The sequence below is a fragment of the Heloderma suspectum genome, chromosome 7 (assembly GCF_057233095.1).
Source record: "Heloderma suspectum isolate Gila_16-S chromosome 7, 16-S_ref, whole genome shotgun sequence".
NCBI classification, from domain to species: Eukaryota; Metazoa; Chordata; class Lepidosauria; order Squamata; family Helodermatidae; genus Heloderma; species Heloderma suspectum.
In genome coordinates this window covers 38,109,738-38,128,629 of record NC_139464.1, presented here as the reverse complement: position 1 = coordinate 38,128,629, position 18,892 = coordinate 38,109,738, and the positions used below count along the sequence as shown (strand labels likewise).

At 41.8% G+C, this 18,892-nt stretch overlaps 1 protein-coding gene across 1 annotated transcript in view; it reads left to right on the top strand.

Moving 5' to 3' along the window:
- LARGE1 (LARGE xylosyl- and glucuronyltransferase 1) overlaps positions 1-18,892 on the top strand; it is a 522,810-nt gene that overhangs the window by 334,492 nt on the left and 169,426 nt on the right. Inside the window, exon 6 of the mRNA XM_084809690.1 lies at positions 3,416-3,587. Within this exon, the coding sequence (XP_084665816.1) occupies positions 3,416-3,587 (172 nt within the window). The remainder of the gene's footprint in view (positions 1-3,415; positions 3,588-18,892) is intronic.

The window sequence follows — 18,892 nt, the reverse complement described above, 5'->3', positions numbered from 1 at the left end:
TGATTCGCGGTGGGAGGGAGGCGCTCCGCACCTCCCCCCGAAATCCTAACCCGGCCGCAGCCGGCATTCCGGCCGCTGGGCAGCCTGCAGCAAAAAAAAAAAAAAAAACTGCGTATGCAAATGGCGGCGGCTACAGCGGCTGCCATTTGCGTTACCTTTTTTTCGCTGTTTTAGCCTACGTAAATATTTACGTAAGCTATTACGGTGAAAAAAAGAGGAACGCAAATAGCGCCCACTACGCTATTTGCGTTCCCCTTTTTTCCGCCATAATAGCTTACGTAAATATTTACGTAGGCTAAAACAGCGAAAAAAAGGGAACACAAATGGCGGCCGCCATAGCCGCCGCCATTTGCATATGCTGTTGGGGTTTTTTTTAGCTTGCCATGATAGGCTACGTAAATACTTGCATAGCCTATCATGGCCTACGCAGGGACGCAAATGGCGTCCCTGCGTTAGCCATGATAGGCTACGTAAGTATTTACGTAGCCTATCACAGCTATGATGAGGAAGCAAATGGTGGCCGCAGTGCGGCCGCCATTCACAAGTCAGCGCAGACGGCAGCAGGTAAGTGCTCCGTTTCACGTGCCTTTCTTGGGGTGGGGGGGCGGAGGCTTCGTTCCGCCACTGATTTCGGGGGGCCGAATGCACTGGCATTCGGCCTCACCAAGATTCGTGGCGGAATTCTCTGACATCCCTAGTTACATCTCAACGTTCACTTGTAGGATGTGTCAGAATTGGAGTTTGTCACTCAAATTTTGCTTAAGCAACATTTGAGCAGGGGGTTTATAAGGTTATGAGTGCCCATCTATAATGTATGTAAGAGCACAGTCCTACAGGATTGACATTCATAGGACAGAGCCCTACAAGCCCTCCGTCCATCCTAAGCCCCATGGGATGAATGACAGAGGCCTTGATGCCTCCCATTCCTCCTAAACAGCATTTAATGTTAGACGAGCTGTCTAAGAGATTTATCTTGCTGTGGTCAGGGACAGACGCTGACAAGCCTGTGGACTCAACAGGCCCACAGAGGCTGTCCCCTTCCTTTCCCTTCCTGGCCCTCCCACTGGCACACCCTCTTTCCTCCGTCTCCTTCCTCTTCTGAGTTTATAACTCCAACCAGGAGAGGAGGCACCACAGAACTTTTTGCAGCAGCTGGGAGGGTCAGAGGATCAGGAAATCGCCAATTGGATTGCCCTTCTGAAGTCATAGTTCTGTTTGTGGACTCTGGGTGGGAAATCACCAGCATCTCATGGCCCTTCAGATGCCATCTAGGGGCCATAGGTTTGCTCTCTAAGGGCGCAATCCTATAAGATGTACCCTGGGTACTTGTAAGCCTCCAAACTCAGAGCTTACAAGTATCCAATGCAGAGTGGGACATGCCTTGTGCCTCCCGCTCTGCATTTTAGCTAGACAGATGATTTCTTGTATGACTGCCATCCCAGTCTCCTCCCCTCTCCACCCTGGGAATGCCACCTTTTCCCCATCTCCGTGCTCCATTTTCTGAGCGTGGAGAGGTAGCTGGCACGGCTCTCTGGGAGGGGGAGGAGAGTGTGGTTTCCTGTCTCCAAGCTCGGAACCAGCAAACCAAAATAGCCTATGTCCCCCGACACTGTCTAAGGGACATAGGATTGCTGTCCCCAAGTAATAAAAAATGGCTAAAACATTACCATGCTTGTCTTCTTTTAGCTAGCTCCCAAAGAATTGACCTCCTTATTTTTTCAATTTTTAGCCTAGGACCAGTATTTTCCCTATAGGGTTTCAACAGCATCACCAAAAATAATTGCAATGGGAAGGATTTATTCTATCTCCCCAGAATAAACATACAAACCCAGTTGGTTTTCCTTTAGTGCGAATTCCAGGCAGACTGTAATGGAATTATGACTTTGCTTTAATGGTGTATTTAATTTTCAAGGGTCTACAAGCACACCACTCTCATGATAATAATTCAGCACGCTACAAGGCTCGAAAGTCAGTTTGTATCTGGCAAGGGTAGATGGAGTACTTCAGTTCAAAGAACTTATTTTCTATTCTTGCTTTTAGGAATTCAGTTGTGTTTCAGACCATAAAATCAGCTTGACTTTTAGATAACTTTCCAGGCTCATTGGTGTAAGTGATGAGGGCGGGGACAGGACTAGGTCATATTGCATGTTTGAAGCTAGAATGCAAAAAGAACTTCGATTATGACTGGAGCAAGTGGTGAGAAGAGCATACAGCTGAATTCTCATAGCCTCTTTCTGTCCCTTGCCATTCTACTTTAAATGCCCTACCTTCTGTGCTCTCAGCCAGCTATTATTGGACCCCCTTAAGTTCACCCAGCAACAGAGCCCTGGGAAGGGGATGAGAGAAGCCTGCAGTGATTCCAGTCTACCAGCTTTTAGCTTTGTGGACCAATCCAGCAGAATTGCCTTCTTACTTTACAAAAATACTAACTGCCCTTAGAGGCCCACCTCTTCTGATACTCCTATGTTCTCATATTCCAAATGCACCCTCTAGCCAACCAGTCTTTTCACTCACATTTAGATGTTTATTTTATATTTTATTTCTATATTTTTATGCTACCTTTCAGGGCAGAAAAGGCATCTTAAGGAAGCTCCCAGAGATAACATAAAACAATTTGAAAACATAACACACATATATAAGATATTAATACTAAAAGAGCAGCATAGAAGAGCTCAAACCCAGACCAACAATCCACAGGATATATAAACATAAACAGTGGCAGTTTAAAAATCTAGGCCAAGATCATTAATTAACAGTGGACTGAAGCAAAAATATCTCTTAAGGCCTGTTTAAAACCAGCTGAAGAAGGGCCAAACGTACATTCTGTGGGTAGGGAATTCCACAAAGACAGGGCTACGAATGGAAAGATGTTGCTGAAAACTGTGAGGCACAGGCATTGGAATGTATCCTGCCGTTGGGCTGACCAATGGGGGAAGCTGATCTAGACGTTGCAGGTGGAGCTCTGACCATGTCAGTGTCCATTACATTCTGGTGGCAACTTTTTAATGTGGCTTTAATTTCCAAGTATGTTTAAGGACTGAGGAAGGAAAATGTTGCATGCCTTGCAGAGTAGAAGAGATTACATGCATATATTTTCCTTTGACGCATATTAATGTGACCATGGTTCTACTTTGGTGCAGTTCTAGATATTTCAGAGGCTTTTGAAGTGTGTGGTAGCATTACCTTTTGGAATAAACCCCTTGGCCCTCCCACCATTTCCACCAGTGGTCCTGCATTGGGCAAGACTGTGTTCTGCATTGCTCCTCCAGCACAGTACCTCTTTTGATTTCAAGACTAGCATTTGGGTGATGGGGGAAGAGTTGGGAAAACCTATTATTTAGAAGAAGTAATGTCTCTAATAAAGCTTGTCTTTTCCCTCCTGCCTTCTCTCTTCCCTGTCCTTTCTGTCTATTAGTCTGAAGTGTCCTGGATACCCAATAAACACTATTCTGGCATTTATGGGCTGATGAAGCTGGTTCTGACAAAGACTCTCCCTGCCAACCTTGAACGGGTCATTGTGCTTGACACAGACATTACCTTTGCTACAGACATTGCCGAGCTATGGGCTGTCTTTCACAAGTTCAAAGGTACTGTAACACCTTCCTTTTCTCATTCTTTTTGTTAACCATTCAGGGTCTATAAAGTTCTTTGTGGTTTGGGGTGACTATTCTCCACCTGCTGTTACTTTCTTTTCACAGTCTACAGTCTACTCATTTATTCCCTACAGTACATTAGATAGTGCTGCGCCGAAATCCCACCTGCCTTTTTTGCAATCTCTTAACTTCCCTGTGAAACCAGCAGTCATTCTTCTGCCTCTGTCACAGGGATGTTGAGAACTTCAAAGACATTTGTCAGGGTCAGGGCTTCAGTACTTACCTTACTGTAAGGAGGTGGCTGCGGGCCGGGGGGGGGGGCACTTTCTTTTACCATCCCACCCCCCGTTCTGTCCTTGCAACCTCTTCGGCTGCTTCAGCTTTCTGAAAAGCCCCTAGAGGACTCAGCCAGGACTTCCTCCCTTGGGGCTTTCCAGTGCTGCTGCCTGTGGAGTGCCTGAAAGCTGAGCATTTTTGGTTTAGTTTTGTTGCTAAAAGTCCTAAGGAGAAGAAGTCCTCACTCCTCATCCCTTCCCACAATTTTGGGGTGCAATTTCTTTTTGCCCTTTCCCCCAACGAATGTTCAAAAATAAATAGATCGAAAAACTTGGCACATTGCTAACATTAGCACAGTCTACTGCCTACTCATTTATTCCCAATAGTACATTAGATAGAGCTGTGCCCAAACCTTGCCAACTGGGGGTTCTTTCTGCATGTAGTATTGTGTTGAGTAAGGTATGCATCTTTGGTGGGAGTTGTGGTGCTGTCATTTTGCATTAGAGACTAGGCTAGTGGCCCATTACAATGACAGAACTGATAGCTGAGACAGGAGTAGAGAGCTGTATCTGAATTTGAGGCCAGTACCTAGGACAAAGGCCAGAAATCCAGCAGCAGAATCAGAAGGACAAAATGAAGTCAAAACGCAACATGTGCCTCAGACATCAGCCAGGCAGAAGTTTTGTCAAAGAGGCTGATGTCAATTCCTGCTGTGGTGTGCATAGCAGAGAACAGTAGGAAGTGAGTTTGTCAAAACAACCTTAGTAGTGTGTTGAATGCAATAATATGCAATAAGCCAGCCAGCCCCAACTTGGTGCCCACCAGATGTGTTGGACTGCAACTCCCATAATTCCCATTGGCCATGCTAGCTGAAGATTGTAGTCCAGCACATCTCGAGGGCACCAGGTTGGGGAAGGCTGCAATAAGCTCATGGTGCACAAATAATGTAGAGTTCTGAAACAGGCATAGAGTAACATGTTACTTCAGAATTTAACTTTATTGCTGTTGGGAAAACCATCTTTTCCCAACCATGCTGTTGGGAAAACCATCTTTATTGCTGTTGGGAAAACCATCTTTATTGCTGTTGGGAAAACCATCTTTAAAAAAAAAAAATTAATTTACACTATATACTGCTCCAGATCAAAGATTTTAGGGTGGTGAACAAGAAGGTAAAAGAATAAAACATCATATTAAAACAATTACAATATTTCAAAAGAAACAGATCCTGAACTTAATAAACCGTGGCTGGTCACTCAATGAAGGCCTCTTGAAATAACAGCATCTTCAAGAGGCGCCAAAAGCAGCACAACATTGGCACCTGTCTGACCTCCAAAGGCAGGGAGTTCCACAGGAAGAGAGCCACAATGCTGAAGGCTCTTTTCCTGGTGGACTCCAGCCAGACCATGGGTCCATGTGGGACCACCAGGAACATGCCCTCTGATGACTTCAGTGACTGGGCAGGCTGGTAAAGAAGAGGTCACTCTCTCAGGTACCCTAGTCCCAAGTTGTTTACTTGTACATTCCTATAGAGTGGATTAAGCTAGGAACCTGTTTTAGCTAGCATAAGCCAGGAAGGCAGCATTTATTGGAATGGATACAGACAATCCCTGCTTTTGTTAGCAAGCTGATAAAGGCATCTGCAGGTAATGAATTTGCACATTTAAGCAAGTATACCATCCTTTCTCCAGTATCGCTGCCTATTTATTCACATTGTAACCAAGGCAGAGATGTATTTCAAGCAGCTGAGTAAAATTGAGTTACGAGAACCCATACTAAAATTGTGAAGAAACTTTCTCATTTCATCTATTTGTTGGTACCAGGCTGTTTCCTTCATCCCATCTTCCTCTCAGCCTTTTTAATATTCCCACTTTATTTCAGTACTGTTTCTTTTCTTAAACTCCCTAGCACTCTCAATACATTTGATTACAAAATATAGGTGTGAGTTCCCTCCATCCTTGGAGCCTCATCTGAAAGAATCTCTCTTTAGTGATTATTTTAAGTTTCTTTAGTCTTTCCTTTGCTTTCTTATTAGGAGGTCTCACAAGTTAAAACTACTTCATTGGGACAATCCAGTGTGCTGCTTGAAATGGTCCTTAACAGGGTAGTAAGTAATACTGTCATTAGAAGACAGTTCCTTCCCTGTAGGTGCCTGACTCATTAATCTTCTCGATCCCTGAGGGAAATTTTGAAATCACTGACTTCCACCCAATTGTTGTCAAGAATTTTCTGGTAGAAACCTTATCACATTTGATATTGTTTGACCTGATAAAAGAATTTTCACAGCAGGTAGTACAGGGAGGAATAGAGCTGTTTTCTGAGATGCTAAGAAGAAGCATCTTGTTCAGATTTACACAAGACACTAAACCTCTTGGTGCCTCAGGATCTCTTGCAAATCATCCTAAGTAAACTATCCAGTAATTATTATTTGAGTCAGGACTCAGGAACAATTCATGTTTTGTTCAAGACAAGAGTGTCACCCATGGAGTTGAAATTAGCCTGAATAAGCAGCTTCCTCTGCATGGGAGGGTTTACCTTAACCTTAGGGATGCTTCAAGAATTTGATCTTTGCAAATTCACATATGAAATGACCTGATCCTCACCTGGACTAATCAGCGAGTGGTTTGGAACTTAATAATCTACCAAATTTCACACAACTCTGAATGTTGGGACATATTTCTTCACAGTTTAAATGAAAATATGCATTTCAGTATGTATGTTGAGTGATAATATACGTTTGAGTATGTATTTTGAAAGAAAGTATGTATTTATATATTTTGAGATTTTTTTAAAAAAATGTAGATCAGTGTAGAAACAGAATGGAATTGAATTATGGATAAAATATGTGAAAGTGGTACATAGATGTCTATCCCTACTTGACTTACTCTCGGAAGTTGTCCATATACCTATACAATGAGTAGAGGCACATGGTAGAGCCCTCCTGGGTCTGTACTATTTCAGAATGCAGTGGGAGTGGGGGAAATCACATATTTGTATATACATTAAAAAAAGAAAAATAGCATATTGACCACGGTGGCACAGGCATTAGTAACCTCAAGACTGGATTCCTGCAATGCACTCGGTGTAGAGCTGGCCTTAAGGCTGCTCCGGAAGCTGGAGCTAGTGCAGAATGCAGCAGTTCAGCTGTTGTCAGGAGCTGTCCCTTTTCAGCGTGCAACTCCTTTGCTGAGGGAACTGCACTGGCTACCTATTCACTACTGGGCCAGGTTTAAGATATTAATACTAGTGTACAAAGCCCTAAACAACTTGGGATAAGGATACCTGAGAGAGTGCCCCCCTCCTTACCAACCTGCCCGGTCACTGAGGCCATCAGAGGGCATGTTCCTAGTGGTTCCACATTGACCTATGGCCCGGTTGGAGTCCACCAGGAAAAGAGCCTTCAGTGTGGTGGCCCCCTTTCTGTGGAACTCCTTGTCTTTGGAGGTCAGGCAGGTGCCAGTGTTGTGTTCTTTCCAGCGCCTCCTGAAGACACTGTTATTTCAAGAGGCCTTCCTTGAGTGACCAGCCACGGTGTATTAAATTCAGCCTTATTGGAACTTGTCTTTAAAAAAATTTGTTAACTGTTTCACCATGGTGTTTTATTCTTTTATCTTTGCTCTTCACTGTTCCAAAATCATTTGATATGGAGCAGTATATAAATAATGTAAATTTAAAAAATAATAAATATTGGAGACATCTCTCTGAGAAACTAGCTTTCCACATGCAAGGACATTCTGAAGTGGGAAATATTCAAAATGCCATTCCCTCCTGTGTTGTGTGGTGGTATGATCCCAGGAAGGCTCAGCCGTGTTGTTCTTTCTGAATGTGTAGATCAACATTAGGTCATCTTTTGAAACCATCATGGAAATTATATTCAGAACCTTTTCTGTATCTGTGAATTGTTTTTGAAAATAAAACCTATCCAAAATTAGTGTCTTCAAATGAAATATTTTACAAAACTGTGACTGCAATCCTGTGCATGGTTGTTGAGAATATCCCATCGAACACAGAGAGACTTACTTCAGAGTATACATACATAAAAATAGGCTGTGTACTTTATGATGGTATCATAGAGATAAAGGGATCCTAGTATTCATGTCTAAACATGACCATCATGATTGCCAAACTGGTCATTCCCTACCTTATAACTAGGCTTTCCATTTCCCTCTTTTGAAATTTACTGAACATAGGTTTTATTTATTTGTTTGTTCTAGGGATTTATACCCTACCCATGTACAAGTTTCCAAAATCAAAATTGCAAGAATATTTCTAAAACCACAATTTAAAAACAGCAGCATAAAAGCTATCAGCAGAGATAAAATGGCTCAGATTAAAAAAACATGGGTGGGGGGAGTCATTGCCTGGTGCCAAAAGGTCATCAAAGTAGATGCCAGGTGAGCTTCTCTGGGGAGAACATTCTACAGATGGGGTACCACCAAGAAGACTCTTTCTCCTATGGGAGTACATGAAGAAGTTTTTACTTTATCATCATCTCAGTTTCCAGTTACTTAAGATCATGTTGAATTTTTTACATATCCTCTAAAGCATTTTCATGTCAATCCAAAGATGATATCTCCAACTCACTGTATAAAAAGGACAGAGTAAAATAAAGATGATGGTAACTTTTGTGGAATTTGCTCAGAGAAGATTTAGGATCTTCTACTAAGGTTATATAAGAAGCATCCACAGTAGTAGGAATTTATCCTGTTATCTCCTGTGTATGTTAATCATGTTTTGTGGACAAATCACTGCAATCACCTAATCCCCTGTGCTGTACAATTTGTTTGGATTGAATTCTACCAAATTGCTACTCCATTAAGCCTATTAGATTTAACTAGTAAAATGCCACCAAGTGGTAGAAAGGTATATAAATGTATTGCTGGTTATTGCTCACTTCTTTCTGTATGTTCTGTATAGCATTAGTTTTTGACCATTTGCATCCAGGCCAGTTAAGCATGGCAATCTTGGCCTATTCCTGGTGTTGAAGTGTGTTGGTTGCTAGCTATGCAAATAGGTCTCAGGGTGGGAATTAAAATAATGACTACTGATATCATGCTAACACTGATGTTTCACTAAAATAAAGAAAAGTAATTCATCAAGTTCTGATAATTTACAGACCTGCTAAATTCTATGGCACTTGTGTGGGAACAGAAACCCTGTGAAGTTTTTTTTCCTAAATATTTTAGTGTAGGGCTTGTTTTTGTGGAGTAGATGTTGCTTCTGCTGCCACTGGGAAGGTCATTGCACAGCAGGATCCAACATGTATTTTACAGTTGCTGTAGTCGTGCACGGATAAAATCCTCCAGCTGATATTCAGGTTGTGAACCACAAAACTAATGGATCTGTGACATTTCTTCATGCTGGGGTGATTTACATGGACAATCCATATTTCTGTTCCTCTGAGCTTTCATCCAGAGGTCTGGTTAATCACTCCCAGGCGTCTACTGCAGCTGACATATACTACCCTTGCTCTAGTTGCCAGCTGACAGAGACTGACAGGATTACACCCATTTGTATGTGGGAGCAGCATCCCAGAAATACATGGGAGAGAGGTACTTTTATAGATGGCAAGTTCAGAAAGAGGCGGCTTTAGTTCAACACTGCAGTCTTAAATATCACACTCATATAGAACTGGAAACATGAAAACCTACAGCCTGGGTGGTTGACTTGGGCTGTGTGAGTGTGAACAAAGAGCACAAGTTCAATAACAACATCATACTTGTTACATTTGATATTACATCACTGTATACTAAAATATCTCATGATAATCAGGCTGTAACTGAAGTTCTAAACAGCAGAACTAGCAAACCCCCTCACACAGAAGTTATAACCACCTTAGCAATGCTTGTCCTCACATGCAATAATTTCACTTTTAACAAAAAAACATTACCTTCAAGTAGAAAACACAGCAAAGAGCACAGACATAGCTCCGTCATTTGCCAATTTAAGAGTAAACTGTAACAAACTATTCTCATTTAACGCAAACACAAACTACTTGTATGGTGGAGATACATCGATGCCCTATTTGCCATATGGACCAAAGAGGAAAACCTTTGGTGCTATTCAAGATCTATGTCAATGCAATCAACCATTAAATTCGCTTGTAACAGTACCAGGGAAATTTGTTTATTTATTTGACTTGTACTGCACCTTTCTACCAAAAATGACACCCAAGGCGGCTTGAGACACACATCCCTTTTCTAGATGTTCTGCTAACCATCAGAGAAGACAAGATTGTTACGGATCTTTATGGCAAGCCAACAGATGCCCATTTTTGTATCCCCTCGGTTCTAAATAACTGAAATAAATCAGAAGAGCAGAAAAAAGCAGCAATAGTATTTTAAATAAATCCATATGCATGCTAAGTGCAGTTTCACACATTACACAGGGACTTGCCACCAAGTGAACACACAAGGGAGATACAGACAATCCTGGCTATCCCACAAGCACCTTGTATGATGCATGTATTTTCAAGCAGCTGTTAGTCACATTCATATTTTTCATTTCCTTGTGTATACTTTAAAATATTTCAGGTGTATCTCTAGAGCATATGTGAAGACGTTGACAAGATTCTCTTCTCTCTTTTTTATACTGCTTTTTATTTGAAACCTTCTCCCCTCCTCCTGTGAAAAAGTTGGTTTTGAGAGCGTCTAGGCAGAAGGTGATGCAGGTTGACTGGAAAAAAAGAAAAATAAAGTACTGACATCCCAGTGCTTCTATCTTGCCTGGATAAACACAGGCTACTGAACCTGTTTGCTTTGCGTCAACAGCTCAAACAGTAATAAAAATCTGTTCTGACATCATAAATACCAGAAAAGGTCACCAGCGATTTGGGTGCAAGCACAAGTGCCCACAGCTGAGGAAGGATTGGCACACTGTCAATCTGGAACTCTAAATCCTTAAGCTCCCAGCCTGTAAGTGCATTGGTATATTGCTCTTCAGAGTGCCTGAGGTGTAACAGCCTCGGTATGTGCAGTTTTGCAGCCCTTTTGGAAGGAATATGACACATTTAAAAAGCCTGTGTAGTTGGCTTGATAATATTCCTATAGGAAGCATTACTCGTATGAGAATTGCCATGGAACAGCCTTTGTGATCCTGCAAGATGAATCAGTCTCTGCAAAGAAGGTCAGGCATCCCCCCTAGGAATTTGACACCAATTGTGTTAATGGCCAAAATGTACAATTGGGTCTGCCAGGAGAAAAGTGCCAGTAGGAGCAAATCTATCAGAAAGCAAGCAAGAGGATCAGGCTGTATGTAGGCAGTGAGGGAAGAACCAAAAGTAGGGCCAGAAACATGCTGAGTGCACATACAAGTTCAAGCATCTCACCTTAAACTGACACAACAAACACATAATCCATGTAACCGTGATTCTGGAAATACTTAACATTTAATCATAAACAGTGTGAGTAGGTCCACTGATTATTGCTATTGCAAATAATGTAACTAATCATAGCATTTCTTACCACACACGTGAATATAGTTGACCAGGATGTGTTACTTAAATGGGACAAACTACCCACATTAAAAACAGGGAGAATTGGAATATTGGGGGGGGGGGGGGATACACTTAGAAGCACCAACAGTGTATTATCTCATAACACCTGAAGAATAATAAACCCATTAGGTGTTTTCTTAAAGGTGAGATGAATGAAACAGCAGTAGAAGTCTCTTGTTGCCCTCCAAATCAAGATGTGAATTGGAGGTATTATTATTATTTATTACATTTCTATACCGCCCCATGAGCCATAGCCGAAGCTCTCTGTGGCATTTACAGAAGTTAAAACATTAAATACAATGTAATTATTATTTATTGAAAGTATATCATGTCTTTCTGTTACAAAACCCAAGCAACACACCCACAGCATAAACAGAACCGAACAATAATTGCTGAAAATAATATTCAAAAAGTAATATAAAAGCTTAATAATATAGCTTAATAATAGCTTAATAATGATATAAAAGATGGCAGATAGCATAATAATAATAATGGAATAATAATATAACAACAATAACATAAAAGATGGCAGATGGAAATGCCAATAGGCCTGGGAGAATTAAAACATCTACAGCTTGGCAAGTTAGAAGCCTGTTGGAAAAGAGAGGTCTTCACCATCAGAGAAGGCGCAAAACAAACCATTTTATGGAGTGGGTTCCAAAATCTGGGAGCAGCTACCAAGAAGGCCCTCTCCAATTTTCAACCAGACACAACTCAGATGTTAGTGGGATGCAAAGAAGAGCATCAGCTGCAGACAACCTCTCTGGATTCTGTTTAGAGCTTTAAATCTCAAAACCAGCTCTCAGAAACAGATCAGTAGGCAGTGACGTTGCCATAATAAGGGAGTCACATGAGCCTGATAACTGGCTCCACTGATTTCCAATGCCCTTGTTCAGATGGAGAGCCTCCAAGTATGCTCCATGGAGGCTCTCCTCTTCAGACAGTTGCACTATATGTGCTGATAAACATGGCAGAGGAGAGGGGTGGGGCTGGAGCACTCCTTCTTTTCATGCATTTTCCCTATTCATAATGCCTGAATAGGGCTATTGTGTGGGTGGTTTCTGAGGGCGAAGCTACACGTTCTGCTAATCGCATAGGTGTAGTTGAGCTTGGTATTTTTCTTTATTCCAGTGTAACGGTGCATGGTCTTGATTTGGAAGGAAGGAGTAAACTTTTCCCCATCTAATTTTTTCCTGAAATCCCCCTCCCCCAGGTGTTAGAAAAGAAGAAGAAAAAAACATCCAATGCCTTCACTGGGGAAAAATAGGAGGGGGGGAGTTTAATCCTTCCCTCCCAGAGCATGCTGGTCCTGATCTAAACTGGGACTGAGTGTAGTTACACTGGACTAAAGAAAATTATCAGGCCCAGCTACACTTATGCAATTAGCAGAACATGTAGCTTAGCCCTGTGCACAAGAGCCATGAAAGAAAGATTCCAGGAACAGATCTTGACTGTAGCCAGGGCCCTAAGCACACTGGCACTATCCTAAAAGCCTGTGTGTATACATCTTTGTATTGTCAGGACTTAACTCATTCCTTTGGAATTTTCATCTGCACAGATCAGTATTACAAGTAGTCCCATTGAGATCTCGAACTGCTCAAAATGAGTAACACTTCCCATTTGAGTAAATCTCCATATGAATTATCCATTAGATCTTGATCTATGTCCTGATCTTGCATGGCTGAAGTTAATTATAAGTTAGTTTCCATTTGGCGAAGTGTCATTCGGGTATATAACTGGCAATTCTGTCCCTTTTAAGTCATTTCATACAAATAATAATCTCATACAAATAATTTTTCAACAATCTTACAACGTGACTTCTGTGGATGTGAACAAAACTTCAGTTTCCATTTAAAGGCACTTAGAAATAAATTGACCAAAAGCTTAGTAATTTAGTATATAAATGGTTTTTAACCAAACCAATCAATTTGTATATTAGAATTTATTGCAGTGTTTGCAATAATACCCTACCTAGTCTCCCATAATGCAAAATAAGTCAGAAATAGGTTATGCTTAGCTGTAAATAATTCACTGTGCATGTTTAAGGATCCCAACCTTCAGTGAGAATGCAATCTTTCTTAAGGAAAATTGCTAAGAAACACAGATGGATACCATCAAGAATTTTAATTGGTTATTTAAATCACAGTTAAAACCAGTGATTTAAATACAATCCACCTTAGTTTTGACAATATAAAACTCATTTTCTTCAAGGAGCTGTACTAAGTACTTCTCAGATGTTGGAAAATTGGCTGCAGATCCACATGGGGCTTTACAGGGCTGATTTAACTTTTGTTTTGAAGAAGTATTCATATGGCAAGATGCCATCAGGATTTGGGGGCAGGTTGTTAAGTTCATTGTGAGAGGGCACGACACCATGACTGCTAGGTAACATGGCCAAATTGAAATGGGCTTGACCATACCCTGTGTGCTTTATGTTCTAGCATGTGTTATAGTAAGGTAATAGCATTTTTGTTTCAATTAAGTATTGTATCTTTTAAGGATGCAATGCTATGCAGGTTTAGTCAGAAAAAAGTCCTACAACTTTCAGCATTCCCCTGGGGAATGCTGGGAGTTGTAGGACTTTCTTCTGTCTAAACCTGCATAGGATCACACCCTAAGTGTCTTTCTGAAAACAGAAGAGAGCTACAAATAGAGATAAGTCTGGCTCTAACACTGTAACATTTTAACTGGCATTTAATTACCTCTGAAATTTGGAACACATGGCCTTTCCTCTAGATAGAACCAGTCAAACTGCACTTGAATCAGTATGGCCAGCCAACTCTGGACTTCCAGAGATGGAGGCCATCTTGCATCAGTTTACTTCTGCAGGGACAATCTGTCAGGAGCGCCCTGGCTGCCTCTTGCAGTCCCCTCCAATAGCCAACTCAGGACTAAGACGACAAGGATTCTTTCCAAAGTTTTATTCCTTTATTACTTTATGACTCTTTCAGATACTAATCACTAGCGACTAAGCAAGGAACAGCACTGGGGAAAGATAGCAGAGTAGCCTAAGCTCCAGGTAAGGCAGTTGGTCCCCATTTGAAGGAGAACCACGGGAAGACTCTGAACTTATGGGCTATGGAGAGATCCTTCCTCTTTCCCTTGGGTCCTCGGGACGCGACCGTTGTTTGAGAGCCAAATGAGCAGAATGCCTCCTTTCAGCACCCTCCATCTGTCGTTGCTCCCTGCGTCTGCGCTGAGCGTCCAGCAAGCCCCCCTCCAGCACTCTCTCATTGCCAGGGTCACTATCTCTCCCAGGAATGCTGGCAGGAGGAATCTCTGCCAGCTGCTGTGCTTGTGAGAGATGAGCAAGCTCCTCTCCCACAGATTGCTGTTCTCCCTCAGAATCAGAACTGGTCTGGGGCTCTATGGGCTCAGTTTCCACCCTGACACAATCCAACATCTGAATAGTATTATAAGTTTCAAAAGACTGCAAGACTTTCAGAGCAGCTAGTATAGGCCAAGCAAAAGGTAAACTTGATGTTTTTCACAGTATATAAACAGTGATGCTTATGGTTACCAGCTGTTCATAATTTTTATGAGTTCATATTTCAGAATTTTGGTCAGTACAAAGCAGAAAACATTATGGACAAAAATTGCCCATATATTTGTGAAGGCAAAATTGTGTGCTCAAATCAACTTCTGTCAGAGCTGGCTCCTTCTTAAAAACAAAATATGTGTTTGATTAAAAATGACTTTGGGAGGTAGCAGAAAGTGATAGCAAGTACATAAGGAGAGCCGTGCTGCAACTGTCCTGCTATGGCTTGTTCAGTTCAGGCTCAGTCCTGAGGCAGTCTATGGGGCAAATCCATCTCAAAGGTCAGAAGCACCATTGAGTACAAGCACAATCCAAGAAACAGGGTCTTATCAGGCATCCAGGGTTCAGCCATACAAGAAATCAGTCCAAATAAGCTACAGTAAATCAAGGTTCCAAGGTAATGGGAGCTAAAATAAGGTGTTATTCCAACAGCCCTTTCTGCCCAAGATTGAGGCGGATAAATTGGGGTTTCCAGAGCTGCATCCAGCACTCAGCTGCAGCACATCAAAAGATTCTGGAAAAAGTCTTCCTTGTGAGGAGGGTCCTACTCAAGAGGAATCCTTTACTCATGAAGAGGCCTCCTTTGCAAACAGGGATGCCTTCTCACAGGGGTTGTTCTGGCCTGCCTCTTGAAATGCTGCTGTGTCTCAAGTTGAGTTCCCTTCTTTTGTGGGTATAGACCTGTGGCCATCTCCCCAAAGGTCCAGGCTCTCTGGCTCTTCTGGCATGGGCTACTCTTTGATGCTGTTTGTTTCTGGGAGCTCTAGCTCCTCCCCTGAAGAAGATTCTTCCAGTAGGACATGACACATCAGACCAAAGGCCTATCTAGTCCGGCATTCTGTTCCCACAGTGGCCAATCAGATAGCACCCTGCCACTTGAAAGTGTTTAGAAGATACTTACTTAAAACCCCAATGTAATATGGGGAAGCAGTTTTGCAGAAATATTGTTCACAGTGTTCCATGCTGTTTCTAATACCTGTTCTGAAATAGCTTGCTATAATGACTATCAGCCATTAGTGGTCCTGTATAGGTTAAATCCATCATACTGTTAGCAAAGATATTGCAGCACCAGCAGAACTCTACTGTCTTTTACTACTGCTCAAGCAGTTGTGCAAGTGCTAGCAGATCACTTCGTGCAACCAGTTGCACAAGCAAAACTTTAGTTGGATTCTGCTCTTGCACATAGGGGGCAATAGGCCACTGAATACCAGTTGCTGGGGAGGACTGTGGTCTTAATGCCCTGCTTGAGGCCTTTGCAGGGGCGTCTGATTAGCCACTGTGGAAAGGAGGATTCTAAACTAGGTGTACCGCTCTTCCAATCTGGTAGGGTTCTCTCTTTGTTTTTAGGAGACCAACAATTGTCCTACTAATTTTGCCTCGCAGATGAAGTGAGATACCAGACTGTCCATAATTTATCAAATTGAAATATGGGAATACTAATGCAAATTCTAAATATAAAAGGGAAATTATAGGAATATTATCAAGCCATGTGCGTGGGGGGGGGGTTCTGGGGGGGTTTTGAGCAGTGGCCTGGAGACCTGATTGCTACATTTTCTTGGTCTGGGTCCTGCATATCTTGAAGTATTAGAGGTTGCCTAGAGCATTCCAACACAAGGGTTGTACAAGTAGAAGCATCTCTTTTTAAATCCTGCAGTGATTTCTCATTAATTTAGTAGTCTGTATAATAGGTTTTCATGTTCTTCCTAATTAAGACACAGCATCAGTGACTCTCATCTTTGTTATGTGTGAAAATCCACAATATAGGCTGGCCAGTTTAAGAAGGAAACGGGACCACAGAGTACATTAATATCATTGTCAGGCAGCTATTAAAATAGTTTTAAAATGTCTGAATTTTTATAGGTATATGGAAAGGTTGAGCACTTGTCTTTGCTCTATAAAAAGAACATCTGTTCCTTTCTGCTGGACCTGTATAAATGTCCAATAGTTAGGCTACAATTAGTTCAGATACAACATGGCACTGCGCTTTGACATAGAAGTTCCTTTGGGGACTGTACCTGTATAAGCTTTCTACTGCTGGATAATTGCATTGCAAGTGTCTTTTCTTTTACTATTTCAGAAGCATCATCTACAGACAACTGGCATGTGGGAGACATCTGTAGCTTCTTACATATTGCTGCCTAACTTCCTGAGTAGAAGTGTGTGAGAGTTGGTGGTGGTGGGGAAGTGTTACAGCATAGCATGCTTTTGTCTTTTTCCAAGAAGATAAAAGCCATGGGTATTGGGGTGAGTTAAGTAAAGATATTGCCAAGGAAACTTTGGCGTTGTTAATCTGATAGCTAATGCTTTCTAAGGCCAGCAAAAGATAATGAATCAAGGAGATAGGGTTTGACAATTCTGTGACTGCCTGTTTCGTGCTCCACAAATGTTGGCTTGGATTACTTGCCAGCCATGATTTGTGCTTGCCACTGATCTCTTCCTTCTCCCCTCCTCCCACTCCATCCTCTCCATATTTCAGAGGATTGGGGGGCAGGGGGTTCTCATATCATGTTGGGCTTTGGGGCAGGTAGAGAAAGCCTGAATTCTCCAAAGATTGCTCCAGACTCCAAGATGACATGAGATTGAATGGGGAGCCCCTGCCTTCTCCACAGCCTAACTAGACACAGTGACAAATCTTTGTGTTCAAAGGGTGAACTGCTTCAGTCACACAGAAATAACGGGTTGGGGTCCAATTTTAAAAGCAAATGGGTATGTGGGGTGACTTCAGAATTTTGCCCATGACTTACCTTCCCAGGTACTTTTCTCCTCTCTGTGGCTCCAATACCAGACATAACCTTGTTTTAGAGAAAAACATGTGCTACCCAAACTTTCACTTTATAGAAGAGAAGCATGCTTCTTTTCCCTCTCTAGCGCCAGTAAGCCATAGCACTGGCTTCAGGCTCTGCTCTTCCCTAGACACTCAGCTCTAGTGCTAATGGCTCCTCTTTAGATGTTGGGTTATCATAGCTATCGTGGTGGGAAACCACTCCTATGCTGGCATCCAGATGGGTGAAGACAGGAGAGGCAGAAAGGGAAAGCAGGAGCTGGGGAGGACATCAAGGGATCATTCCCATCGTGCTGAGGTTGCAATAACAAGTGAAGTCATGAATCCCTGTGTATGATTCCACTTAAGTAGAACCCTTTACAATGTTTTTTTTTTTACTGTAACTATTCTTATGAGAATAATGAGATCTATCTATGTTGAACAAAGGGTCACTACTTGACTCAACCAGAATTTTAATTCTTTTTTTATATAATAATTAAAAAACACACACAACAACAACACACAATACACATACACTAACATATCTCTTAAGATTGTAAGATACCTACCTTTGGCTCCCCTTACACAACAAATGCTCATTATTATTCTCTAGTTCTTACCTTAGTTGTATATCATACATGGAGTTCACAGACTTTATCTCATTTCTCTCCTAATTTTAACAACAATAACAACAACAACAAAAGAGAATTAACTATCTCAAAGTTCAAATCCACATACATAGATATCGTTTTTCTCTGTCTCTTGTACAAATTCTGTAAAAGGTTTCCAGTCTAACATAAATTTAGTTGTTGATCCTTCTTTAATTATAATAGTAAGTTTTGCCATCTCTGCCAGCTCCATCATTTTCATGATCCACTCGCTCACAGTTGGTATTGTTTCATTCTTCCATTTTTGTGCATACAATAACCTTGCAGCCGTTGCCGTGTAGAGAAAGAGGGTTCCCTCCTTCTCGTGTTTATCTGTTAGTCCCAATAAAAAAGTTTCTGGCTTTAATTCTATAGTAGCCTTTAACCAGAATTTTAATTCAAGTAGCATTCTGTCAGCATATTCACACGTCGCACGTCCTCTTATGAAGGAGCCGGCGTGCTAGTGCATGCTGTCCAACCACTCCTGCTCCAAGTCGGAGCAGCTAAACAAACCACGGAGTTTCCAACCATGGTGTGGTTGGTTTTATTGTGACATGCAAACTGGTAAATGAACCACAACACAAT